Consider the following 26,487-nt stretch of genomic DNA (forward strand, 5'->3'; position numbering starts at 1 on the left):
TTGTAAAGGTGACACAAAACTCCTGCATGTTCTCTTTTATGTTTCCCATGCATCACTCAGTCTCATTTAAAACACACTGAAAGACTACGTATTCACTTTCAAAGTTCCACATTAGACCTAAAGTTGGTATTTTTGTAACTTTATTTTATTTTGTTTAAAGGTGATGGATAGCTATATAAATAAGGTAATGAATCATAGCTTGTTGAACATGGTTAGCGGCCCTAACTCTTCTCCCACTTTCCCTCACCCTGATCCCCAATTATAGAGTTCATTTAGATATACTACAACGTGACCTGCTGCATGTAGAATCAATTTCCATTGGAACAGCAACTATTCAGACATGTGAGGAAGATGTGCTGTGACCATCTTCTTTTGAGTAAGTTTAAAACTTTAGGGCTACATGTACACAGCTATTTAGCTATTGTGATCCTCTGCTAGGACTCTCTTAGACATACACTAATTGTTACAAATGAGGAAAACCATACAGCCTATGTTTCTTTGAGTCTGGCTTACTATACCAATAAAAATTGATTCTACTATCTAGTAAGTCATTTTGTAGTATATCTAAACGTCTGCAAAAATAATTAAATCAAATAATTCTGTTTCACTAGCTGCACTACATTTTAACATTTGAAATTTACCTATACAAGACATTTAACGTAGTTCCCTAAAGAGATCAACTCAAAGTTCTCACCAATTCTAGGAGGAAGGACACAAGAAAAGGTAAATGGGAGGAATGAAAGTAAAGCAGAAAAATAGTTACATCATAGTAGAACTTGTGAACTGTGGTAACTTACCTAACCAGCATTGCCAATCTAGCTCTTTTGGATGAATCATAACGATATATATCCCAATAATGTTCACAGAATTACTAGATTTTTTGCCAGTCCTGGGCCTTGAACTCAGGGCCTGGGCACTGTCCTTGAGCTTTCTCAAGGCTAGAACTCTACCACTTGAGCCATAGCACCACTTCTGGCTTTTTTTCTATGTATGTGGTACCAAGGAATTAAACCCGGGTCTTTGTGCATGCTGGGCAAGCACTCTACCATTAGGCCAAACTACTGGCCGTAGATATTTTTAAAACACAAACTCAGTAAAAGCTAATTGCATTTTCAAAGGTGTCTTAGCACTTCTCACAGATTCTGATTGAAGTGTTATCTAAACACAATGATTTTAATAATTTGTTTTGAAATCAAATTACTATTCCTACCAGAGAAGACAGATGACATGTTTTTGTACACAAAAAAAGAGATTAATTTTTCTTTTACTCCCCACATTTCTTAAAAGAAGATCATAAAATAATAGAAAGAGGAGAAAGGCTTTATGACATGCATTTCATCCAAACAAATCATCATTAAATATTAGTGAAGAATTTTGCTCTTACCCAAATTAGAAATAAACATCATGTACACATGTCAATGTCATTATAACAATATGCTTCATATTTTCAAAGCTAGTCTCACTTTTACCAAATGTACATTCTTTCTGCCTTCATAAATAAAATATTAATTCTTCCTTTCCTTTAACTAAATTTATTTTGTGGGTGCATGCATTTTATGCTTGACCTTTACAGTGTTGTTTGTCAAGAGACAACTCAAATATTTTGGAAGAAGTCAACAACAGGAAAAATATTGCTCCAAAACATTCACAGCTCTTACCATCTCAGTAATTTACCAGCCTTTGAAATTCTTCTTCCCTATGTCCTCATTCTCTGTATGTTCTATATTTTAGATATCATTAAAAATTTTCACCATATTTGAGCAGGAAATCTTTTTCAGTGCTGTGTAACAAATGACTGTGGCCAAGAGGGATCAACTACATTGGTGGGAGTGTAAACTAGTTCAACCACTATGAAAAGCAGTATAGCTGCTCCTCAAAAGACTAAACATAGAGCTCTCCTATGACCCAGCAATTCTACCATGTGGCATTTACCCAACCGTCCAGAAACAAGGTCATACTAAACCCACAAGCACAATGATGTTCATTGCAGCACTATTTATCATAGCAAAGATATGGAACTAATCCAGATGCCCCTCAGTAGATGACTGGATCAACAAGATGTGGTATTTACACACAGTGGAATTTTATGCTGCCATCAGAAAGAATGATATCGCCCCATTTGTAAGAAAAAGGAAAGACTAGGGAAAAATCATATTAAGTGAAGTAAGCCAGATCCAAAGGAACATAGGCTCAATGGTTTCCCCATTTGTGATAATTACTATAAACCTTGGACTCTCCTAGCAGAGGTTTACAATAGGGCAAAACTTAGATACATAAGGCCATATAGGATGAGGTCAAATGAAAGGACCTCTAGGATATGGAAACAAGGACCATATAATGTGTGATTGTTATTCTTAATGTACTATGTTATTTCTCATATCTTTTGTTGTCCCTTGGTTATTCTTATATTGTTACAATATCTTACCTTATTATATGGTATATTGCATATATGTTTATTTGATTGTTTGAAATAGGAAAGGGAAGGGGAGATAACAAGATGATTGGGAGGGGGTGGGGAGATGGAAATGGGGACAAAACATGAGAAGGCATATCAATGTGCGAGAAGTAATGCACCTAGTATCTGGTGAATGTAACTGTAACCCCTCTATACATTACCCTGACAATAAGAGTAAAATTAAATAAAAAAAAGAAGAGAGATTTTTTTCATCCAATGTTTCTGTGAATAGGAGATCTTCAATGCAATGTCCCTTCTGCTGAAGGTCTTGGTGACAGGGACTGTCTGCAGAGTCCTGAGTCAACAGAAATATCATGTGGTAAGAAGTAAATATTCGAGAGATATAACTAAGTAATGTTTTATAATATGCTTACTGTGAAGATAAATCAAAAGCTCATGAATCTATTAATTCATGAATGTATATATCCATCCAATAATCACTTCTTTAAAATCTCACTTGTTTAACCCTCACAAATGGGGTTAAATTTATACTGTAGTTTTAGAGGGGACATTTCAATCATAGCAAAAGTGAAACTTTACTGCAAGCCACGGAAAGACATTAAACAAACAAATAGGATTGTAATGTAAATAATACCAAAATACAAATCCAAAATTAAAGTAGTGAAAAATAAGAATAATAAATTAAACATGGTTTTAAGAATAATATTCTATAAAAAGAAATGAACAAAAATGATGAAATTCCCCAAATTCAATTTCATATTTATGAAATGTTTTTGTTTTTCATTCAGTACATAGAAAAGTCATCTTTCATTATCACCAAGAACTTTTCCAAATTCTTTTCTTTTTTTCCTTCTTTTTTTTTTTTTTTTTTTTTTTGTGGGTTATGGGGCTTGAAATAAGCCTGGGCATTGTCCCAGAACTCTTCATCTTAAGGCTACCTCCCTATCCCTTGGGCCTGGTCAGTGTCCCTAAGCATTTCAGCATTTCAGCTCAATGCTACCACCCTACCCTTGAGCCAACCCCCATTTCCCGTTTTCTAGATGTTAATTGGAGATAAGAGTCTCAGGTCCTTTTCTGCCTGGGCTGGCTTTAAACCTTGATCCTCAGATCTCAATCTCCTGAGTAGCTAGAATTACAGGCCTGAGCCACTGTGCTGGCTCCAAGTTCTTTTTTCATAAGTAAAGAAAGTACATGTTCTTTTGAAAACAATAAAAACTTAAAAAAAAAGACTATCTCTTGCATTTTAAAATTGGTCCTGATAGTAGATATTTAAATTCTGTTAAGAAACTCAATAGACTTTGGACATACTTATAATTTACCATTTCTCCTGTAATACCACTGATCTAATAAACAGAAGGCTTTGGAGCAAGGAAAAACTTGAAAAAGGTCACTTTGTTGAATTCTTTATTTAATATGTAAGAAGGTATAAAAAGTGAGAAAAATAATTGGATTTACGCAGCAAGTATTTAAGTCCTTAAATATGAAATACTGGTTCTTCATGGAATATTTTGGATAATATCAATGATTTCATGGTAAATGTGTTGGTAGGCATCTAGTCCAAGCAAAAAGTCCATATGATTGTAATGAGAAATGGATTTGTGGTAAATGAGATTTGTGATTTCAGAATAGAAAATTTCAATATCTTCAGGGTCAGCCAACAAGTCCTTCTCACCATTCCAAGTTGCAATTGTCACATTCATATTTGTCACATTGTATGATGGAGGAGTTGTCTAAAAAGAAATCAGCAAAATATGGGTTTTCACAAAAAAATTAGAAATTTATCTTTACTATTTTAAAATTATGTATCTTAAGTACTATTTTAACATAAGTGATATTTAATGGTCTAAACTTAGTGGGTTTGTGGAAATAAGAGTATGAAATAAAATATATTGCAAAGTTTCACTCAGAAGTAAATCAAGCATGAAAGTGGAACTGTGGCTCAAGAGGTAGGGGTGGCAGCTTTGAGCTGAAGAACTCAGGGACAGAGTCCAGACCCAGAGTTCAAGTCCCACGACTGACAATAAAAAAAGAAAGAAATCAAGCATAAATCTAAATGAAGATATAACCTATTATTTTAATTCTATTAAAATATTCCATAGTCTAGGTAAATTCTTAAGTATTGTTTCAAGTAATGATGAAATGGCATGAAGGTATTTTGATCATTTTTATGTCTGTATTAGTACCAATATAATATTAATAAATTTATATTAGACATTATAATTAATTTAATTAATTAATTTAATTAATACTTATAAATATTTCCAGTCAAGGTCAACTCTCACCTCACTGAGTTTGGCCTAAACCTTCAGCTGAGGCATGAAAAACTTGGTGAAAAAAACAAAAATTGAAGTCACGTAGAATTGAGTTGAAAAACTTAAGAGAATTTAGTCATTACACTTATATAGTTGCTGTTTTTTTGTTGTTTTTACTGCCATCTCATTAACTTCTCATTTGTTTTCGATGTTACGTGTAATTATCCTATCCTTAGAAATAGACTACCTGGTTTAAAGGCAAACAATTTTCTATGTCTTTCATTTCATATGCAACTAAATATAGATTTGTACATTTATAAGTGCAATATTTTTCATTTTCAGGTATGATCATTTATTCAACTATTTGTTAACTTCTCTAGACCAATGAAGGTATATTTATTGTTAAATACATAGAAACATGAAAAATCGCTTTGTTTGGCAATGCTGATAAGAATCCAAATCAGTATGACTGTCCTCTATTGGTACTTTTCAATGTACTATTATACTCTGAAGGTTTACAAATGATCCTTGATCTATGACAAAATTATTTGAACCAATCAGAAAGATAAATCATTCTTAGTTTATATATAACAATGTACCTTATTAAAATGAATCATGTTTAAAACAGTATTCCCCCAGTCAAAAGCTTTCAAGTGAGTAGAATATTGAAGCTGAAATAGAAAAAAAATGAACAGACTGTATTCATTTTCTCATTTCCTACTTCTTCACTGCTCTTTATTCAGATTATTTTGCATCCATCATAAAATCATCTTTTAAATTTACTACCGTCTTCATTCAGTGCTCTGTTGTTTATAAGAACTAATGAGTTGCATGTTTCTTTTCCCAAATGTCAACACAATGACAACACATTGATAGGCTGAAAGCAGCCATAGTAGGAATATTTACACCATAGAATTGCCAGGATACAACTTAAACCTTCTTTTCCCATTCCTAAAAAAGCAAGTCTAATTTTTGAACATTTACTTATATGTGAAATGTAGATGGTTATCGTGCTTAAGTTGAGAAGATCTAATAAATTATGACATAATACATTTTATAAGTAATAAAGAATTTTAAAAGATATGTAATAATTTCATCTAAACATTCTAAAGTGTCATTATATGGCATGACATGGTATCTCAAAAACGGAGTAAGCCATGAATAGTTTAAAATAAATTTCATTATTACCTGACCCCAATGGAGAATATTTTGAACAGATGTTCCTGCTGGGTTGTGTGAAAAATACACATCCAAACGACTCTGAAATTTTTTAAAAGCATTTATATTTATTTCAATAAGAGGAAGAATAATTTGGTATTTAATGTATATAATTATTTCAAAGGATGAAAAGTCAATTTTCATAAATAATATCAATATTTCTAACTTATTTGATTTGTAATCTCCAACCAAAACTGATTAACCTTACACACACATACTACAGTAAGCAAATATCCTTCAAAACAAAGAAAACCTATCTTTCAAAACAACACAAAGAAGCTCAAATTTCTAGTCCAGCATCAGTGGGATTCAGTAGTGACCACTCTACCTTAACAAGTAAAAGGCCAAACATCCTGAAAAGGAGCAGCTCAACTTGCATTCATCCAGGAATTAAGGTTGAAAGGTACACCAGTATCCTCCCAAAGAAAACTGAAGAGAATGGTAGGTGAGTATAGAGAATCACAGCTTTATGAAACACAGACCCTCACTCAAGCACACATCCCAGTACAGAGGAGCAAATGAAAAGAAATGGATACATTGCTAATCTGTGAAAAAGTCTGAACAGAAGTTTTGAAGTCTTAGGAGGACATCTTTAACTACTATGAGGCTTTAGCAGGATTTGAGAAAGAATATTGTAGAAAAATTTCCTCAAGACAACTAAATTATGAATATACATTATCATGTGGGTATCGTTACTGTACAGTGACTCATTTTCTTTTCTAGATACCCAGAAGTAATATAGTTAAATCATAACACAAGTTCTATTTTTTGTATCTTTTCAGAAACCTTTGTAGTAGTTTCCATAGAAGCTGGAATGGATAATTTACATTCTCACCAGCCAATTGTACCTTTCCCTCTGCATCAATGGATGAAAAAAAATGGGTATATGTATTTATATATTTGTGCCAGTCCTGGGTCTTGAGTTCAGTGCCTGAGCATTGTCCTTGGGCTTGCTCAAGGTTAGTGTGCTACCACTTGAGCCATAGTACCATTACCACCACTACCACCTTTTTCTATGTATGCGGTATCAAGGATTCAAACCCAGGACTTTGTGTATGTTAGGCAAGCATTCTACCACTAGGCCAAACTCCCACCCCCTATTTATTCAGTCTTAAAGAAGAATGAGATACGTTCATTTGTAGGATAATGAGTAGAACTGGGAATTTTCATTAGAACTGGGTAGTACCAGGTTAAATGAAATAAACTAGTCTTACAAGGATAAGTATCACATGTTTGGGTTTTTGTTGTTGTTGTTCACATGTGGAACTTGGGGTGACAATAAATGGGGGATTGTTTTGACTATTAGAGATACAGAATGGAAAAAAGAAGAGGTAGGAGGGAGATTTAGCAAAGGTAACAGAGTTGGGTATATTGATACACCCCTGTTATCCCAGCATTGGGAAAGATGAGTATTTGAGTTCAGCCTGAATTACACATTGAGACAGCTTGTCTCATAAAGAAAGCAGTAACACAGTAGGTGAAAATGATCAAGCATAATATATATAAAGAGAAAGAAAGAATGTCATTATGAAACCATTTTATTGTACAATTAATACATATCAATAATGAAGAACAAACAGAAAAAGGAAACTCTCATATTGCCATTATGAAAGAAAAGGCAGCTATAGAAATAGACCAAATTATACTCTTTTCAGCAAGGTCTGCCTTCAAGGGAAATTACTGTACCATTATGCCTAATCTGTTTGAGTTTAACCACGCTGGATTAGTAAAAAATGGATCAGTGAACTAAATAAAATGTCTGAAAAATACCATGAATATTAGAACTATGATATATAATATAACAAAATATCTCTAAGGAATAGCATTTAAATTAATAAAAAAAACACTCTGTCAAACCAGTCCATCAAAGAAACTAAAGCTAAAAATGAAAATAATCATATGTATATAATAATCAAATGTATGTGATATAGGTACAAACAGATAATGCTTAAATTAGAAGAAATCATGATGAACTGAAACAACTCAATAGCATAAAAACAAATAACCTGATTAAAAAGTGAACAAAGGCTCAGAACACTTCAAAGACATACCAATTAACAAACTGGTTAATGAAAACCCAAGTCATTAATCATCAGGGTAAACACCAGTTAAAACTACAATATGACATGACCTTATATTGTTATAATGGTCACAAAAAATGGAAGATAACATGTGGAGAACAGGGAGCCTTTCTACACTGTTGGTAATGTTACTTAGCACAACCATGATAGGAAACAGTATAGGCCTTACCACAGGACTGAGAATTAGCATGACTAAGCACATATCAAAAGTAAATGGAATCAGAATGTCCAAATGATACCTGAAACCCTATGCTCCTTGAAGTATTATTCACAATATCTAAGATTCAATCCAAATGTCTTATGAATGGATAAATGAATAACGAAAAGGTGAAGTATTTGAGAATAATTGTGATATTCATTTGACAGTACCTATGTACAACAAATGATTACATTATGAATTTCAAATAAAAATCATTCTGTCTGCCAATAGTACCTGAGTAAAACTGAAAAAATAAGTTATTTTAACTCCACTGCAGCTGAGGAGCTTAAAACTAGAGACAAAAGTTCTGACAGAACAATTTTTAAATGGACTGAATGGAACTTTCTAAAAGAAACATTCTATAACGTAAACTCTTGGTTGGGTAGGATTATATTTCACCACCTAACATTAATTTCTCCCTGTAGTCAACTAAGGCCCACTTTATTGCTTAGTTTCTCAGATAGCGCCCACAGAAATTCCTTCTGCCATGCCTTAATTTGAGTCAGAAGTCTTCATAACCCAAAGCATACTAAGAATTTATCCTTCTACTTGAAAAGCCTATTCATAAAGAATCCGAGATGTTTTTGGGAATCTCTGCCTTTGTCATAAACACAAAGGAAAAACCTACACCTCAAAAGAATAACTAAAAATCAGAATCTCCTGATAAATGCACCCAAACATCTTAGGTTTTTTTATCATCAATTTTTTTCTCAGTGTAAAAATTTCTGTCATCAGTAATCCTGTCATCAAAAAATAGAAAAGAAAACAAATCACAAAACAATAGGGAAAAGTCAAAATTCTGGACTGCAACTATATTGCAACCTACACATAGTGCTTTTACTTCTGGCCCAGAAAAAATATCCACAAATTTGAAGACTAAAAATACAGTCTAAGTTTTTCAATAATTTATGGAAAAGTAAATTTCAGAGATATATTATAATTGATAAACATGTAGTATTGAGAAAATATAATATCCAAGTGGTAGACTGGATAGATAAGGCTAAAGAATAATGACTTCAGATTCTTCCAAACTTATCATAGTAGGTTCAAAGGAATGTGTGCAAAATATGAGAAAAGGGAGATATTTAAAGGGGGGTTATATATCTAAATGAAGAAAATAGATTTCTTATACTACAGTAAACAAAAGAGTAAGAACTGAATAGTCTCATATTATGAAACATTTCTTATGCTTATAGTTGTCTTTATAGCTGAGATCTTCGTAAGGTTGAATAAAATCAACCTGTCCTTGTGGCATGAAAATGTATATGATAATTTAGTGAAAACCTCGGTAGGCTGGGAGTCTGGCCTAGGGGTAGTGTGCATGCCTAGCATGCACGAAGATCTGGGTTTGATTCCTCGGTACCACATACATAGAAAAAGCTGGAAGTGGTGCTGTGGCTCAAGTGGTAGAGCTCTAGCCTTGAGAAAGCCCAAGGACAGTGCTCAGGTCCTGATTTCAAGCCCAGGATGGGCAAACAACAACAACAACAACAACAAAAATAAAACCTTCTGTATAAGCTTATTCAAACTGAGATGCTTTTTTAAAAGTCTAAATGCAAGAACCAACCACCACCTAAACGCTGAAACTACTTCTGAGAAATCTGGATTTTAATTCACTGGATTAAAAAGTTAGAATAGATGCCTATATCTATAAGAGAATACACTCTTAACTCTGCCCAACAATTCTTGCTAATCCACAACTGCGTGCCACCCTGGTAATACTAGAAACTTAAATACTAGAAACTTAAAGAAAATTGACAGGCACTAATTCTGATTATTAAAGAAGCAACAGGGGGGAGTAAGATTGTTAGGAACCAAACTATAAGAGAAGGAATTGTGGGAAATAGTTGAATAGTAACAGCTTAAGTGTCAAGAAAGTAATACACAATAATAGAAGCTACTAAAGTTTCCCATCCTAACTGCAAATCAATATAGAGCTAAACTAATCTCAGCTTGAAAATGCAAATTACTTATCCAATCTTAGCCATAAAAATCAATCTGAGAGGAGGACGCAGTGGCTCACACCTGTAATCCTAGCTACTCAGGAGGCTGAGGCACAAAAGGCCATGAGACTTTTATCTCCAATTAATCACTAGAAAGATGGGAAGTGGGGCTGTGGCTCCCTAGGTAGAGACAGCGCCCAGAGTTCGAGCCTCATGAAACACACACACAAACACACACACACACACACACACAAACACACACACACACACCACCACCACCATCACCACCACCATCACCACCACCACCACCAACAAAACAATCTAAAAATCTACTCATATATGTAGATGAATTTCAAAATGACTCACAGGCAAAATGTAAGAAAAAAAAATCCCCCAAACAGAAAACAAAAACATGTAAGTACAAGTCATCCTCACCGTATTAAAGTTCTTTGAGCCATGTCCAAACATCATAAACAAGGCATGGAGACAAATCTTATTAAAAATCCATTGTGGACACAATTTTGAACCAATGAAATTGTTAAATGAGGTTTGAGGTAAGAATTCTTTGTTGCCAAAAAATGCCTGTAAAACAAGTTTACTTTTTTCACATTTGAAAGTCCACAGTAATTAAGAAATGGTTTGATGTGTTTACTGTGCATAAAATCAAATGATTTATTCCATAGTAGTTTAAGAAATGTAAACCTAGCGTATTTACCCCTAGCATATCTGATCCCAAGTACAAGTAAGAGAAAAGCTGGCAGTGGAATGGAGAAGTGAATTGATCACTGGGTTTCCTTTCACAATGAGGTGTCCAAAGATAAAGTAAATAATATTCCTTTGCTTTGTGAAAAGAAATGGACAAGATTTCTATATAAATAAAGCCTAAAAATCCCATTTTTATACACGTGACTGCACAAATACTGAAGGCTTATTTTTAGATGATGAACTGCAGAAAAGAATGGTAGAACATACCTTCATTACTGACTTCCACTTGATTGCCATTTTAAATAAAGGGCTTTTTATGTGATTTATGGAAACAACTGGTGCTAAGGCAAAGAATATTTTTATTTTTTTAGCTATCTTTGGCATGGTGGAAAATGCTATAAAAGCTGAAAAGAAATATGATATAAGTTAGTAAGTCCAGAATATAAAAAAGATGGTACAGAGACTACAGTTTAAAATCAGCCTCTCAAAAATTCATTAATACATTTCTTATCTCAGCAACAATTTTAATCACTTAGCAGTGATACTATGTTAGTTATAGCATAATACTTTTTATTTTATTTTTTTTTTTGGCCAGTCCTGGGCTGGGACTCAGGGCCTGAGATCTGTCCTTGGGATTTTTCAAGGCTAGAGCTCTACCACTTGATCCACAACACCATTTCCGGCTTTTTTCTATGTATGTGGTAGAGTGCATGCTAGGCAAGTACTCTACCACTAGGCCAAACTACCAGCCAAGCATAATACTTTTAATTAGAATTTTACATATAACCACAAAAATGATTTTAGTAACAAACTCTGAGTTAAAACAATATACCTTATGGCTAAGGAAAATTACGTTGAATAAAATCAGGAATATTGAATCTTTATATAACTTAGAATGATAGAAATGAGCTAAAATTTTCACATAGATGAATCATATACTGTGCTTCAGTTGAGAATCAGTAAAGGTAAACTTGTTTTAGAGCATTTTTTTTTTTGGTGTGTGGGGGCGGTTATGGGGCTTGAACTCAGCCTGGGTGCTGTCCCTGAGCTTTTCAGTTCAAGGTTACCACCCTCCCCTTGAGTCAAGCCTCACTCCCCATTTTCTAGAGGTTAATTAGAGATAAGTGTCTCACATCCTTTTGTGCTCAGGCTGGCTTTGAACCTTGATCCTCAGATCACAGCCTTCTGAGTACCTAGGATTACAGGTGTGAGACAGCGCACCTGGCTAAAAAATTCTAAATAGACACAAAAATAGTCTTTGGAGCTCAAAGTTTCTTCTGGTTTCCTTAGCTGGGTGTAGAGTAGGAACTGCTTTTAGTATCTACTTGTTGGTTGCCTTAGTAGTAGTGTTTTGTCTTTTATACATGATAAAAGCAGCTAGTTTTCAAAAATTGGATTGTGCCTTTATATTTCATCTAGGGATAGAAATAATTGCAAACTAGGCCAGTCAGGATCATTTTCCTAAACCCTGTTCTCTAGACTGGGGTTTGGGGATATGTCACACAAGCTACAAAGGCTCTGAAGTGATAGCACTCTCCATGAATCATTTTTTAAAAGAATTTATTGTTTGATTTTTGCATCATATTTCAAATGTCATGTTTAACAAACAAGTATTTAAGAAGGGAATCTCTGCATACAGTCACTGACATTAAGGTTTTAGAACATAATTTAAATTAAGCATTAATATATGTAATAAAATATTATGTTTATAGAGTACATAGCCCATCATAGATTTTTATGTCTATATTGTTATGTTTATATCTCCAAGACCATGTCCCATAACTTTGAGTACCCAAATATTGAGTCATCGCTCTTGTACCATTTGGCTGTAATAGCCACGTATTAAGGCTACCATGCGCCTTTTGTTTCTTTGGTCTTGACTTATCTCAACATGATTCACTTTGGTCCTCTACACAGTCAGTGGAGTTTCTCTAGTAACTTACTATAGAAATGATCCCTGAAAGTGTAGTCTTGTTTTAGACATATTTTAATTTATGTATTTATATTTTTGTCAGCACTGGGATTAGAACCAGGGACTTACATTTGCTTGACAAGCACCCTACTAACACTTTAGCCATGCCTCTAGCCCTTTTGACGTTTCCGTTTATTTTAGATACAGTCTTGGATGTTTTGGCTTACCCTCCCCCAACAGACTTGACTGAAGTCTGCCTATTCCTTTCATGTAGCTAGGATGTCAGGGATTTAGTGCCAGGCCTGACTTGTTTGCTGAGATGAGGTCTTCCTAATTTTCACTCATAACAACCTTAACTTGTGATCTTTCTATCTCTGTGTCCTGGATTACTGGACGATAACTTAGACCATCAAACTCACCCTAATTTTAACATCTTTAAAAAAAATTCTTTGTTTTCCTTCCTTCCTTCCTTCCTTCCTTCCTTCCTTCCTTCCTTCCTTCCTTCCTTCCTTCTTTCATTTTTTTTTTTAGTACTCATTCTGGGACTTGAACTCAGGGCCTGAACATTGTCCCTGAGCATTTTTGCTAAATCATGTGCTACCACTTGAGATACAACTTCTTGGCAGTTTTGGAGATAAAAGTCTCACAAACTGTATTGCCAAGCTGGCTTCCAACCCTGATCCTCAGATCTAAGCCTCATGAGTAGCTAGAATAACAGACATGAGCTGTCAGAGCCAGGCCACCTTGCCTTCTTATACAGAGGACATAAAAATATTATTTTAGACATTATTCTTTAAAGACATAAATATACAAATAAAAACTTTCTTGGCATACCAATAGTAGTACCCTGTGAATGGCCTACATAAAATATTTCTTCTTGTCCAGTTTGCTTCTCTATGAAATCAATGGAAGCTGGAAGGTCATATTTTGCCATCTCATCAAAACTATAAAACAAAAAGAGAGATAATAACATTTTCAACTAGTATTTCATCAACATTTGAGGATATAGAATATGTCATGAATATAAATAAAAGCATTCTCAACTCTATTTGGGGGGCATTATCAAGATGTATATGGTAAAATGTACCTACTGGATTAAAGGCTTCATGAGGAAGTGCAATCACAGCAGATCTACACAATGAAAGTGTGTATATGTTATGAATACACTGGAAAAGACTTAATATGTCAAAGAGGGCAAAAGTTGGTAAAGGGTGGAGTTAATCAGCAAGGTACCAAATGAGAAAACTAAATTACCGCTGAATAATGAGAAACTAGTACAAAATTAAACAAACTTTCTACAGTTTTCAAGCTAGCTATATACATTTTTGTGGTCTCTGGAATATCCTGAGTTGAGACAAATGTGAGACCTATATTTTATATTATTTCATTCAAAACAAATACTCAACAGACATTTAAAAATTAAAATCAAAAGTTACTTCCTTTTATGTTTACCTGAAAGCCCAGAACTCACTGGAATTTGTTTCTAGGTATACGTGTTTCTTGGACCAGGTGTTTCCTCTACTGTTTCCCATCCACACATCGTAACCAGCATCTGCCAGAATGAAGCCCAGACTGTTGTTGGGAAGATTAGAAATCCAATTGCTGGCAGATGTAAGTAAACCATGTTGCAAGTATACAACGTGCCTTTGAGCTGGGAGAAAAGGCATAAAATTCAAATTTCAAGTTGTGTAGCATCTAAATGAGAAACACTTTTTTCAGGCAGAAAATTTGAGGAAAATAGACTCTTGTCATTTATTGGGGGAATCAGATGAACAAGCAAATGTAATCAATATATAATGTTCCATTAATAATTGGCAGATCTAAAATGACAAATCCAAGGGCACTTCTCACCACACTCCTCTAATACCCCTGTACTTATCGAGATAAAGAGCCATGAGGCTGGTACCATCTTGATCCAACTTGATCAATCTGCTATTATAAGAGTAGAGAATCACACACAAAAAGTTATATACCAGCTTTTGCCAAATCCAAAGAGTAATAACGATGTGGTTCTACATGATCAAACAAGGAAATTCTAGAAAATCAACATGTGATCATTTTGATTCTGATGATTAATGTGATTAAGTAGTACAGAAAGTTTTGCATGAAGAAAACTTGTGCTCCACATACCTTAAAACTACTTAAACAAGAACCCAGTAGAAAACTTGCTTCTCTTCTAGAGGCATGAAGACACATGAGACATTAACTGTTCCTTTTATCTTAAAATACTTTCCTTCACTATGTTCTGAGATTAATTAAAAGAAATGAAAGAATTCATAACTTCATTAGTCTACCCTCAATTGAATATTACCTGAACTGTTACTGTTTGTCTTCCCATAAGGAATTCTATAAAGGCCAAGGATATAACCATCTTCCGTTATAACATTATATTCTTCATCTGGGTAGCCCCAGTAAGAAATTATTTGGCTCTGGATAAGGACAAAGAAATCCTTACTTATAGCATAAAATTGTGGTTAATTTCAATTAAATTTGCCATTTGTAACTCATATAATGTGAAAATTTACTTGACATTTTAGACACATCTCCCAGACCTTTTGGCTTCATATTCTAGATCAAATTTCCTGAGTTTTCCGTAAGTGACTCCTACCACAGTCCTCTTTCCTCTGCCTTCCATGTAGTTGCCATTATTGTTATGCATCATTATGCCTAGATTCTTTTTTGAGATATGGTCTCACTAATTCTTTTGCCCAGACTGGCATCAAACCACAAACCCTTTCTCCACCTCTGACATAGAGAGGTGCTAACATGGCCCTAGCCCATGTACTTTTCCGTTAAACATTTGTGTAGCAGTACGTATTTACTGTGCACTAGTCTTAAACACCAGGGTTTCAAAGAGAAATTCTTTCAAAATCATTACTGTCAAAGAGATATTGCAAGAAACAGTCCACTAAGTTTTCTTTTCTACATACTATTCCTTCACACCTATACCTACTCATCACATGCATTTTAAAAATATATGTGCATCCATGTTTTCAAGTCAATGAATTCAATGTACATATTTCAAATTTGTACATATGTGAATATATTGTAAATAAATTGTACATTCCCTATGAAGGTATGGGTATATTTACATTTTATCATAGAAGGCTGATAGTAGTACAGAATAATAGATGAGAACAGTAATAATCTCTTTCAAATATATTCATGCAGAGATAGATATTTACTGGCTTAAAAATTCTAAAATTTGAAAAGTATCATTCTCTGTTATTCCAGTAGTTTAGATTTGTTTACAACTTACAATATTCATACTTGCTTCAGGGTTCAAAGATTTTCTTTGTTGAAAGACGTCATGAACACTTCCAAGAATTAGGATGGAATATATCAGTGTGAAAAGGTACCACATTTCGAATCTATATATAAAATGGAGATATTTATGCAAAAAGAATATATACTTAAAAATTGAAGAAAGTAATACCATTTATAAAACTGAAGCTAATAATGGTGTGAGTAGGACATATTGCCATTTTCTGATGGAAAAAAATTAAGGCACTGAAGAATCAAATAGCTTAGCTAAAAATATACAGTCTTTAGTTGGGAATCAGGATTTAGGATCCAGACTGCTTAATTCCAAAATCTATACTTTTCCAACTAACTTATTTTGTATGGCAAATTCCTTCTTTGAAGTCTTCATTATAGTTTTGGGGGCACAATTCTGAGAGTTTAAATCATCATATATTCAAGTTATTTTGTGTTTGGATGAATGATATAACCGTATTTTCTAAGCCTCTTTGTGCTCAAGGCTAACACTCTACCACTTGAACTACAGCACCACTACTGGCTGGTTTTTTTTTTGAGTAGTTTATAGGAGATAATAGCCTCAAAGGACTTTTCTTACTTGGTCTTCTTTGAACCATGATCCTCAGACCTCAGCTTCATGAGTAGCTAGGGTGTAGGCATGGGCAACTGGCACATGACTTTGAATTTATTTTTTAAACGCTTCCTAAAGTAAAATATTCATCTATAGAAACTTGATTACTTTCCTTTGTAAATGGGATTTAAAGCCTACTTTTGTTACAATTGGATGCTTTACTTAAGATGTTTTTAAATTTTGGATCAGATTCCTGCCTAACTTTGCACATGGACCTTTAATTGTATCTGGAGTACTTAGTACTATGATGTTGATGAACCCTAGCTTTATCTTGGTGGAGTTGATTAACTCTAATTTTGTTTCTCCTAGAAGACTGAATATATTTTCAAAATTCTAAGAAAGGAAACCTTGAAGATCTGCTGTTCCCAAATGATCTGACCAAGATAGATGGAACTTCTACCTCTCTCAACGTATACACTATAGTTAATTCACCATCACTTGCATTCAAATCATTTCTATGAATGTAAGTTATTTTTATATTGGCAGTTCCATTATACTCAAATCATAATGACCTTAGGACTTACTAATGGCCTAAGTACTCTAATTTTATAAAACTATTTTCTAGACATAAAAATTAAAACTGAATATCCTCATCTAATTTGTAGAGATGAAACACAAACAGCCAGTTGAAATCTTTAAAAATTCGAATGTTATCACTTTCAATGGAGCTTTGCATGTTGGCTTTATGATCCCTAAAACACCTTAAGCATGCCATTGATTATTCAATAATAAAGTGAGGATAGACCAAGCTATATACTTAGCTGACATATTTTATTTTAGCACAATCAGATTATACTATAAAATCGGTTTCTGAGAAAGAAAAATTATTAAAATTATCTAAAGAATTACCAGCCAGCCTACTTTGCCTTAAGCATTATTCTCAAAAGTCATTTATACCTTCTTAGCCCTGAGTAAACCTTCATAGCCGCTGACAGTTCTAAATTTCATTCTAGTTGCCAGGGATACTGAACTGGATATGGTAATGGCTATGGCATTAAGTTCTAGTAAAAGGGAAACAATAACTACGTAAGAAAACAAGTCGAAAAGTCTGATAACTTCCAAGTGTGATTAGATCAAGTGTAGAGACTTCTTTTATGTGACTTTTAAGGGAAAGTTGAATGACAAGAATAGCTTTACAAAGATGACAAATAGTGAGAAAGGGAAGTTAAAGAAAAAAGTAAAAGTCACTAAACAGAACAAATATTTGAACAAAGGATTTCTCCAGCTTTTTTTCAGTTCCTGTTTTATTTGGTTCACCTAGTCATTCCTACCTTTCTGTAAAGTTTCTCTAGTGCCAGTGGAACCAGTAGTGACAGTATAGCTATGGACTGAGATTGAACCCATTCCTTAGGCTGAGATAATAAGAAATCACAAGACACCACGACACTGTGGACTTATATTGAACCAATTCCTTAGGCTGAGAATAATAGGAAATCACAAGACACCAAGACAACTCTAGGCCTTAACAAACTAAAGTTCTGGATAAATGATTTATAAAATCATCTTGTCCATGACAAGGCCTTAGAAACAGAGAATGATTAATATAAATTTCAAACCATCATTTTATAGTGTAAATTCTGCTGAATATTTATGTTCAAGTATTCTACTCGTGCAGTATAACTTAATTCTGTAAGAACATGAACGTTTTTGAAGACAATAAAAAGTGATCTACATGTTAACTGTAGATCAGAGGTTGAGAGTAAGAAAACCAGTGAAAAGGTTATTGTAATAATTTGAAACTTCTGAGTTTAAGCGATGAATTATTTCACTGACAATTACCCTCACAAAGTAAACTTCTGAGTTTAAGTGATGAATTACTTCAATGACAATTACCCTCACAACTTGACCAATGCTCAAGTTAGCAAGAATACAATGAGAAAGTTTTGCTAGGCACATTAATACATTGCAGATGATACATAATTGAACTTTGCTGTTCAACAATTTGATGAGATTATATCTAAGAAGCAGTAGTTTGCAATTCTATCTTCTCCGAGGCAATGTATTCATCCATAGTTTTCTCATTCTCATCTATTTCTGTAACATAAATCCATCATCAGTGTAATAAGTGTAATAAAGTAAAATTTGAAAATTTTAAATGCTTTCACTAAAATTGGCGATCATCATCAATTTCATCAACTTTATTATTTGCTACTCGTTTTTCTAGCATTTTTCAGGTAACAAGTTATTTAGAAACCAGTTTAACGCCCATATCCTTTTATTTCCTAATTTGTAAATAGTATTCATTAATGGACACTAGGGGGTCCATGTTTTATACGTGTGTAATTTTACTGCTCTTTTATAATTTTATTTCCTATCCCTCTTCCATCCTTTATGGGTTTTACAAAGGTGCCTTTGTGTGTGTATGTGTGTGAGTGTGATACCTAGATATGTATTTTACAATGTATATCTTTGATCCTCTGCACTCCTCAGTATTCTTTCTTCCCTCCCACTTATCTACCATCTTGTCTTATATTACTATCATGTTTAGTGACATAAATCAAGCCTCAGGAAAAAAAAAAAAGCCAAATATCACCTACTCATTCCTAGAACCTAGACCTAAAAAATCGACAGTGATACTACTTTCCTGACTTTTTAACAGTTCAGAGATCACATTGCTTTTGGTTGTTTCACTGAGCACTTCCAAGACACTGCTGGGTCAAAGGATAAGAGTCACGCTTGCTCTCCTTCACTTATTCATCATTATTATCCCTCGGAGCACAAGGACAGTTTTTGGTAAGAGACCCTAACCACAGGTGGAGGGGCCTTGTACGTGAAGTATCTTCCATCTAAAATGATTTTTGGAATATATTCTCATCCTCATGTCACAGACGGGAAAACAGACTCCGAGAAGGGAGTGTAACTTGCGATCGCAACTCCCAAGCGTCTGCCTCCTCCTTCTTCCCTCTCACGTGCGTGGTGGCCATTGAGATCTGGGAGGAGAGCCGGCCATGGCGGGCAGGTAGGCTTCCCCTTCCCCCTCCAAGGCGGGAGTCCCCGGAGACTCTCCTGACAGTCACCCCAGCGGCTGAGTGCGGCCTGTGGGCAAGCACCAAGGCCTGGGCGGGGTGGCGGGCGGGAAGCCTGGACCGCGGCGCCCTCTGCAGGCCTCGGGGGAGACGGGCGGCGCGGGCAGGGGCGGCGCGGACCGGCGCGGGCGGGCAGGCGGGCGGGGCGCGGGTGACCAGTGCGGACCGGGCCGGGCAGGGCGCGGGTGTGATCGGCGTGGTCAGGCGGGCGGTCAGGGTGCCGCGGGCGCAGGCAGGCAGGGCCGCCCTTCCCCTAAAGCTCGCCGCGAGACTCCGGGAGGCTCAGGCCGCTATGGCGCGGGTGCTGATTGTGGGCGCCGGGCTGACAGGAAGCTTGTGCGCCGCGCTGCTGAGGAAAGAGGTGACAGGTCCCCTGTACCTCGCCGTGTGGGACAAAGCTGGGGACTCAGGTGGGTTGTCTGTCCCGACAAACCCGGGGTGGGGTGGGGGGCGGAGAGGCTGGTGGATCCCCAGCGTTTAACAAGGCCGGGCCAAGGGATGTAAGAAGGCGAAGCGTGTGAGAAGGAAGCCGGGTCTGCGCGTAGCCAAGGGTCGCTTGTGCGCACGCGCCGTCACGTGACCCGAAGCGCCTTTTCCCAGCTAGCTAGGTTGCGCTTGGGGGAGCCCGCCTGGGCCTGCTTAGGCCTCGCATGTCCCTAGGAAATGGCTGGCTGGCTAAGTCCCTGTCGTTGCAGCTTTCTCTTACGGACCAGGATCCTGTCAAAGACAACCCAAGTGAGCCTTCCTTAACTCGGTCATCTGTGATTTTTTCCTCCAGGACTTGGAGATTTATCTACTGAGTTTTTGCATTGATTCACATTACATGTGTTCACCAACAGTGCAAGACGCTGGTACATTTCTCACAAGTCCCTAAGTATTATCTATCATCTACTTCATGATGAAATGGTAGATGTCAAACACTTCAGAATTAATGTTCCTTGATGTTTTTTGTTTAACTAGAAAATCCCTGGGAGGGAGGGAGTATAATGGGGGTGAACGGTCCTGGAAAAGACACTAACGCACTGGTATTTCCCTGTGACTTCATTCAAGGGGGAAGAATGATTACCACCAGCAGTCCTCATAATCCCCAGTGTACAGCGGATTTGGGTGCTCAGTATATCACCCGCACTCCTCATTATGCCAAACAACACCAAATGTAAGTCAGTTGCCACAGATGGACTCAGTCTTACAAGATATCAAATGAGGAAAAGATCTTAAGCACATTTTTAGACTTTGCCTCTTATAACAACCGAATTATGCTATCTTCTTGGTTGGTGATGGTTAGTTAGAAAAGGCTAATTTGAGTAAAGTAGGAAATTGAAATACCCAGTTCATAGGATGTGTAGGTAGTTGAGAGTCTGCCTGGAACAAGATACAGAGCTCACTAAATATTACTGGATGAGAGGACAAGTATCCATGGTGGAAGTCACTATTAACCAAAGCTAACATCTATGTCCAGAATACCTTTCTCTACGTTTTTATTGTCTTTAATTTTGAATTGTATGGAAAACTAGACACCTTTGGCTAATATCAGCGAGTTATTTCAACTCTTCCTCCAAATTTGTGTAGCAGAAAGTAGACATTGAGCTGACCATATGAAGATTTCAACTTAGGGTTTGGAATTATAGTACCTTAAGAATTGCTAGAAAAGGATGACGTGTTGTAGACATATAATGTTCATTTCTATTATGTATGTTGACTGATTTCAGTTTCTATGACGAACTGTTAACTGTGGGGATTTTGACGCCTCTGGCTGTTCCTATAGAAGGCATGAGTGTGAATGAAGGAGACTGCAACTTTGTGGCACCTCAGGGAGTTTCCTCAATTACTAAGCATTACCTGAAAAAGTCAGGTGGGAATTTGTTTTTTTTCTTCTTCTTTCTTTTAAAACTAGCATTCTAAAATGGCATTACACACATAATTAAATGTAATAATACATAGAAAATGTAAGATGGTGTATTCTTATTTGCCACTTGATAGCTCTTTTTCTTCTCACAAAATAAGCAGTAATGAGAGTCTCTGGTGAGTGTTTCCAGAAAGAAAAATATTTGTCTATTTAGGCTCATGACTTTACTTACTAGAAATGTGTTCTGAAGCCCACTAAAACCTTTCAGCAGGAAATTACAGTGAAGAACGCTGGGGATAAAATTGATTAAATGTATAGCAGTAATACATTTACATTTATAAAGTGTTTAAATTTTCCTAGTCTTCTCATTCTTTAGAGCTAGCTGTCTCAGAGTTTTCATTTTTTATTGGATGCCATGTGCTGGGAAACAAAGGTAATAAAGGCAGGGTCCTCCCTCAGTTAATGTGTAATGACACTGCTGACCTAAGGGTGGCAACACACTTAGAGAACCATTGGAATCCACTATACTGGATATTTTGAGGACATCAGGATTCATTTCTAAGAAATTCAGCTGGGGCATGTAGAGTATTTCAGGCCAGCGGGCTTTAATCTTTTCTAAACCCACATGTATCACCATCACCACCACCACTAAGAATAGAACTGTTCTTTTCAAAAGACTATTTTGTATAATCTTAAATAAAATAGGATCAGTTGATTTAATTGGGGTCTGGAACAAGTCTATGAAGTAAGTGAGGTCAGTGGGGAGAGACTTTCCATATAATAATAATAATTATTATCATTATAATAGTATGACATTATATTATTACATAATATTAGTGTTATAATAATATGTTATTAATATATTATATTACATCAATACATTATGTTATATTAATAACAGTATATTATTAATAATATTATCATTAATACATTATAATACTATATTATAATATAATATAATACTATATTATGATAGTATATAATTATGTACTATAATATAGTATATAGTATAATATATTATAATATAGTATAATAGTTATGTTATTAACATATTATTATAATATAACATTATTATAATAATCATAAGTGAAACCTAGCTCTGTGTCTGGAGTAAGAGCTCCATTGATTTACACCTTCCCTTAGTTCAGGTCTTTGCAGAGCCTTTGGGTAAGTTAGTATTTTCAAGCATGGAGTGATCACTAGACCCAGTTAGCATCATGTGAATTCTAACATTCCATCTCCTAGAAACATTTTGAATGTTACGGTAGGGTGGCCTGGGTCGCATGATGAAGGGACAATACAAAATATTTGAGATGAGATTACCTGTATATCAGGGAATCTTAGAGTATCAACAAATAAATAATACTAACACATGCAGATATATTGAATCCATATCAAAATGACTGATACAGGCAGGGATTGTCATAGGTGGGAAAGTGCACACTGAGTTCAAGAGAACAAAAGCTTTTAGGTACTAAGTAGGACTGGAGCCAGGTCTTTAGTGACTAGAAATAGGCAATGTTTCAAGTAAAGATGAGTAGGTGAGGAGTCGGGAGGTTAGCCTAGTGGTAGAGTGCTTGCTTAGCATGCACGAAGACTGGGATTTTATTCCTTGGTACCTCATACATAGAAAACATCTGGAAGTGGTGCTGAGGCTCAAGTGGTAAAGCTCTAGGCTTGAGGAAAGTCCAAGGATAGTGCTCAGGCCCTGAGCTCAAGCCCAGACTGGCAAAAGAAAAAAAAAAAAAAAGATGAGTGGGAGCTTTCATGTGCTTTTGAGTTTCCTCATTTCAACTTTATTGTTTCTGCTTTTTATACATAAGGCCGAATAAAAGTGGATTTTCTTTTGAAGTGTTTTGAAAAGTCTGTATTTGATGTACTCATTTACTATGATGATCTAATGGCCTATTTCTTTCACATTTTTGGTTTATAATTTATTTCTTCAAACAACTGAATAAATATCTAGTATATCATAAACTGTGTTATAGTTGCTGTATTTGTATAGAGAAGCAAAACAGTCAATTATTTGTGATTCTTGGGGCTTAGAGAATGAAAGGGAAGACAGTAATGTACAATATATCTTGTAAATATTATTAAAGTATTTTTTATAATTGTTAAGAAGAGTGCTAAGATGAGGGAATATTCAAGGTTTCTCTTACCTCTGATTCTTGTTAATGAAGATAGTGATCTATTTATAAGAATTTAAATTTCTCCTCCAGAGCCCTTCATCAGATTCTTTAGTAGAATGTTAATTTTTAGTAGAGAATATTGCCTTTCCAGCTAATGCTAGGGTGAATTCATTGTTAACAACTTGATTGAAATATATGTTATTTGAGGAGCTCTGTAAATGTTTGCATGTCTTTTGCAGTGTTTTATTTACATATATTACTTGTTTCAAAGAATGGATTTCATTATATTTTCATATAAGTATGTAATGAACATCAATAATATTCATCCCCACCACATAGTTCTCATTTTACTTATTTGTGAAATTAATTAAGATAATTTTGATTCAATACTTGACGTAATAGATGCACAATGAAAGATACTATGATTACTGGTGTTATCTTAATTGTACTTGAGTTTTTGCCAGAAAAAAAAAAAAGACATAATAGCAAGGTAAAAGGGTGATGGTGATAATGGAGAGGAATTGCCACTGAGTTAGAAATAAAATGTTCTGGTGACTGAAGAAAGCAAGCGTGAGAATTTTGTCCACTTGGATGAGTCTAGTTTTAATGGTTCATCTTTCCCTCACTCATATAGCAAATCCTGATAAGCATGGACTTGATTTTGCGTTCTGAGCAGGTGCAGAAGTCCACTTCAGAAGATGTGTGACTCAGATCAACCTGCGGAATAACAAATGGGAAGTCTCCAAGGAAACCGGCTACCCGGAGAGCTTTGATCTTGTGGTCCTTACCATGCCAGCTCCACAGATCCTGCAACTTCAGGGTGACATTGTGAACTGTGAGTGGGCCTTGCTGTTTACCTCCTTAGGGAATGGGTTTTATTTGATACTCTGTGACTACAGTTTGAATCTCTTAATGAAGAATATCATATAGATCCTATGGAATTTTTGTCTTAAAAACTGCTTTTGGACCACTTCTTGATAGCAGCAGAGGCCAAAGCAAAACCCAGACAGTATTTTTAAACATTTTTGATTTTGCTCTTGCCTTCAAGAAATTAGTATTGTTGACAGAGGTGTAATGGTGTGGCCTAAAAGAAGAAAGGAAAAGTTTTGTTATACCAGTTCTACTTGAGTTGCCTCATTTCCAGCACCACATTTTCTATATTTTTGCCCTCTGAGTTGCTGTTTGGATGGTTACATGTTTAAGGGAGTTACCTAACACCATTGTGAAAGGCATATGTAAATGTGAGTGGTGGAAATAATGAGGAATTTATGCAAAAGAAACCAAAATTTTTGTTTAAACAGTGAAATTATAAAAGAACTATAGTCAAAGGGAAATACATCTGATAAAGGGAAAAAAGAAATATTTCCTCATTAAAAGGAACAAAATTATAATATACGAGAAAAACATGATAGATTACTGATAGCTAGAATATTTTATTTAGGAAGCCTAAGATCACTGTTTTATAGTATTGAGTCACATTTCACATAGAAGCTATCACATCATTGCAGAGAATTTTTTTAAAGAATTTTTGCTTTGTTAACCTTAGAAATCTTGGTCTGTCTACAGAACCCAGTTTTTATTTGACCAATGCAGGAAATAACAGATTGAGAGTCTGCAAAGAAACACACCCCTGAGTGATTTTGGTCTTGTCCTGAGGGTGCCATCTCTTAGTATTCCCTGGGGAAATTTGAAAACTCAAATTTCAAAATCTAAATTTCATTTGTTTAAAACAAAGTAAAGCACCGTAAAAAGACTTAATTGCTCCCAAGGAAAGCTAGAATGTGTACAAAAAGAGGACAAGGGAAAAAGGGGAGGAATGGCATTGTCACCAAGGACAGTTTCTTTATATCACATAATCTGACCTTGCCAGCTAACTCAATTCCATTCCAACACTGGAAGAACCTCATAAGAGCCTTTTTTCCATAAAGCTGTATTTTATGAAGTTACCCTTTCCAGTTTCAAATGCCTGTGAGGTCAGTCACATTAATGTTACATGCAATGGAAATAGTAAAGGAATCACCATCCAGATTTTGCCATAAGTAGCTTCTGATAATTACTGGTACTTATTCCTAATTATCTTTTGAGGAGTATTGTTGAGTATAGACAATTGCTATTAGCATATTTAATACATTGGTCAGAATTTGCAAATTAAAGCAAGGTATTTTTTTAAAGTTGCCTTCCAGTTACACACTGCATAGTTACTGGCTTTCATGTTTTATATATGTATATAGCTTATGTTTTGGAAATAGTTTTAAATGGGATATTTTTTCATATATTTTTATTGTATTTAATAGAAGGGTTATATGATATTTGCCAGACAGATGGTGCATTAATTCCCATACACTGATACCATTTCACATGTCTTGGTCCCCATTTCCCTCTCTCCGACCCCCACCCCTCATCTTGTTTTCCCCTGTTCCCTATCCAATTTCAAATAACCAAATACAAATATATCTGATATATCAGGTAACAAAGTGAGATACTGTAACAATATGAGATAACCAAGGGACAGCAAAAGAGATGAGAGATAACATAGTACCTTAAGAACAACAATCATTCATTATATGGCTTATGTTTCTATATCCTAGAGATCCTTTCATTTAGCGTCATACTATATGGCCTTTTGTATCAAGGTTTTGCTCTATTGCAAATCTCTGCTAGGAGAGCCCAAGGTTTCTACTGATTATGACAAATGAGGGAAACCATTGAGCCTAAGTTCCTTTGAGTCTGGCTTACTTCACTTAATATGATCTTTTCTAAGTCTTTCCATTTCCTAACAAATGTGGCAATGTCATTCTTCCTGACAGCAGCATAAAATTCCATTGTGTACAAATACCACATCTTGTTGATCCACTCATCAACTGAGGGGCA

General features: G+C 35.3%; 2 protein-coding genes and 1 pseudogene across 7 annotated transcripts in view; 1 reads left to right on the forward strand and 2 right to left on the reverse strand.

The window, feature by feature from the left end:
• Positions 1-3,869: 3,869 nt before the first annotated feature.
• LOC150054116 (lipase member J-like) lies at positions 3,870-18,943 on the reverse strand. 3 transcript variants are annotated; one of them, XM_090346314.1, is made up of 10 exons: positions 17,513-18,943; positions 15,986-16,097; positions 15,038-15,155; positions 14,179-14,278; positions 13,561-13,670; positions 11,082-11,218; positions 10,545-10,691; positions 5,857-5,928; positions 5,268-5,339; positions 3,870-4,146 (listed from the first exon to the last, which is right to left on the reverse strand). In XM_090346314.1, the coding sequence occupies exons 1-10, from the start codon at positions 17,536-17,538 to the stop codon at positions 3,913-3,915; spliced, it is 1,128 nt and encodes a 375-aa protein (XP_090202440.1). In that variant the 5' UTR covers positions 17,539-18,943; the 3' UTR covers positions 3,870-3,912. The 3 variants fall into 3 exon arrangements, with proteins under 3 accessions (XP_090202440.1, XP_090202439.1, XP_090202441.1); XM_090346313.1 differs by having other exon boundaries at positions 14,179-14,377; XM_090346315.1 differs by lacking the exon at positions 10,545-10,691 and having other exon boundaries at positions 14,179-14,377.
• Positions 12,665-12,787, reverse strand: LOC150054117 (small nucleolar RNA U3; annotated as a pseudogene).
• An 821-nt stretch (positions 18,944-19,764) lies between the features above and the next one.
• Positions 19,765-26,487, forward strand: part of Rnls (renalase, FAD dependent amine oxidase) — a 310,493-nt gene continuing 303,770 nt past the window's right edge. For 2 of the 4 annotated variants that reach the window (XR_016537827.1, XM_090346318.1), the window contains exons 1-4: positions 19,766-20,051; positions 20,692-20,797; positions 21,351-21,493; positions 24,293-24,451. Coding sequence is in view for 3 of the 4 variants with exons in the window: in XM_090346318.1 (XP_090202444.1) it covers positions 19,934-20,051; positions 20,692-20,797; positions 21,351-21,493; positions 24,293-24,451 (526 nt within the window). In the remaining variant the exon portion in view is untranslated. Of the gene's footprint in view, positions 20,052-20,691; positions 20,798-21,350; positions 21,494-24,292; positions 24,452-26,487 lie in introns of all 4 variants that reach the window. The other 2 variants (XM_090346317.1, XM_090346316.1) reach the window with 2 other exon arrangements.

The sequence above is a fragment of the Megascapheus bottae genome, chromosome 15, assembly GCF_031878675.1.
Source record: "Megascapheus bottae isolate mThoBot1 chromosome 15, mThoBot2.hap1, whole genome shotgun sequence".
In the NCBI taxonomy this organism is placed as follows: domain Eukaryota; kingdom Metazoa; phylum Chordata; class Mammalia; order Rodentia; family Geomyidae; genus Megascapheus; species Megascapheus bottae.

Coding starts and splice junctions, on each gene's coding strand:
- LOC150054116 (XM_090346313.1), bottom strand. CDS start 17,538: ATGAAGGTTTACTCAGGGCTAAGAAG. Junction 13,671..14,178: donor AGTGAGTTCTGGGCTTTCAG/GTAAACATAAAA, acceptor TTTGTTTTATAG/TTTTGATGAGATGGCAAAAT. Junction 4,147..5,267: donor ACATGATTCATTTTAATAAG/GTACATTGTTAT, acceptor ATTTCTTTTTAG/ACAACTCCTCCATCATACAA.